A 1,508-nucleotide genomic window follows, 5' to 3' on the forward strand; every position below is an offset into this window, starting at 1 on the left:
CGCTGTTATTGCAAGTATGACTCCACCTCCTGTGAGCAAAAGGTGTGAATCAGGGCCCCAATGATAACCAACACAAAGAGGGAAAAAAACAAGGGGACGTTGAACCCCCGCTTGCATTCACTACATTCACATAACACAACACGGGTCAGATGATGGAGCACATGACCCTCTATGAACAATAGAGCTAATCAAGCCTATTGTTAGCCGATGGTCCTCTTTTGCATGTGACTAACCTGTTTGTCCAGATGGAGGTGGAGCTTATAAGACTGAGTTCACCTGAAGCTCATCAGACTGAAGAAGTCTCTTGGAGGAGAGACGAAACGTTTCATTAAAGAAGAACCATCCAGAGGACCTACTGATTTTTTCTTTTTGATGTTTTCTACCTGGATGACTGAGCTGCATCAGGAAATCTTAGAGTTTTGTTCACAAGTGAGGGAGGAGTGGAGCGTGAGAGTGACAGAAGGATCAGTGCAGCTTCCTCAGTGTTGTGGACCTCCCTGATCAAGCTTCTGCCCGTAGACCTGGTGATGGAAGAAGAAGAGGACGGACAAACAAAGGAGAAAAACATAAGTCTTCACACAAAGACTGAATATCCTTATTGGAGGCTGGTCTTCAGGTGTCAGGCAGCGTTATTTTATTTACTAAAATCATGATTACACATTTCTTTTTAATGCATAAATTTTGTGTGTAAAAGTATTTATGTTTGATGTGATGACATGAAGTAAACAATGTGGTTCTGGTTTAACGGACTGAAAGGCTCCTACAGAGTCCAACACCTGTAGATCTCAGGTATGTATCTCCTGATCCTGGTCTGCTGGGTCTGTAGGACCCCTCCCCCTCCTCATGGTGTGTGTGTGTGTGACAGGATGTGTGTTCTGTGTCATGTCTGGACTCCAGGGTGCGCGGACCTCCACCTGCTGGACATGCTGAGTCCGATGGAGAGGAAGAGGCAGGGCTACATCCACGAGCTGATCGTCACCGAGGAGAACTACGTCAACGATCTGCAGCTGGTCACCGAGGTCAGACTTTAATCCCTTTAAAGTGTCTGTGATGTGCTTATCCATGAAATACAAAGAGTCAAAGAAAACATTTTTATATTTAAGAAACTTGGCATAATACACATGATTATTTCCCATCATGTCACATAATTGGCATATTTTATTTTGAACTTTGAAGTGAAACAGGAAGTGACATCAAAGGAAAAATTAAAAAATAAAACTCTGTTTTTGTTTACTGAAACATCATTTGAACTCTGGCTCTTCCTCGCCTCTATTATAGTTATTAAAATAATCTAAAGCAGGGGTCACCAAACTTTTTGAGACTGAGAGCTACTTTTGGGGAACCGAGTAACACGAAGGGCTACTTCTTCAATACAATCATAAATTGGCATGACTCACCTTTTATATATATACATATATATACACTCACCGGCCACTTTATTGGGTACACCTGTCCAACTGCTCGTTAACACTTAATTTCTAATCAGCCAATCACATGGCGGCAACTCA

At 42.4% G+C, this 1,508-nt stretch overlaps 1 protein-coding gene across 1 annotated transcript in view; it reads left to right on the forward strand.

Annotated features, from left to right (window-relative positions):
• The window catches only part of itsn1 (intersectin 1 (SH3 domain protein)), a gene marked incomplete in the record, with an annotated part of 125,364 nt that overhangs the window by 96,625 nt on the left and 27,231 nt on the right, over positions 1-1,508 (forward strand). The window contains 1 exon segment of the mRNA XM_014022733.1: positions 898-1,019. Coding sequence (XP_013878187.1) covers positions 898-1,019 — 122 coding nt within the window.

This window comes from Austrofundulus limnaeus, unplaced genomic scaffold (genome assembly GCF_001266775.1).
Source record: "Austrofundulus limnaeus strain Quisiro unplaced genomic scaffold, Austrofundulus_limnaeus-1.0 Scaffold340, whole genome shotgun sequence".
NCBI classification, from domain to species: domain Eukaryota; kingdom Metazoa; phylum Chordata; class Actinopteri; order Cyprinodontiformes; family Rivulidae; genus Austrofundulus; species Austrofundulus limnaeus.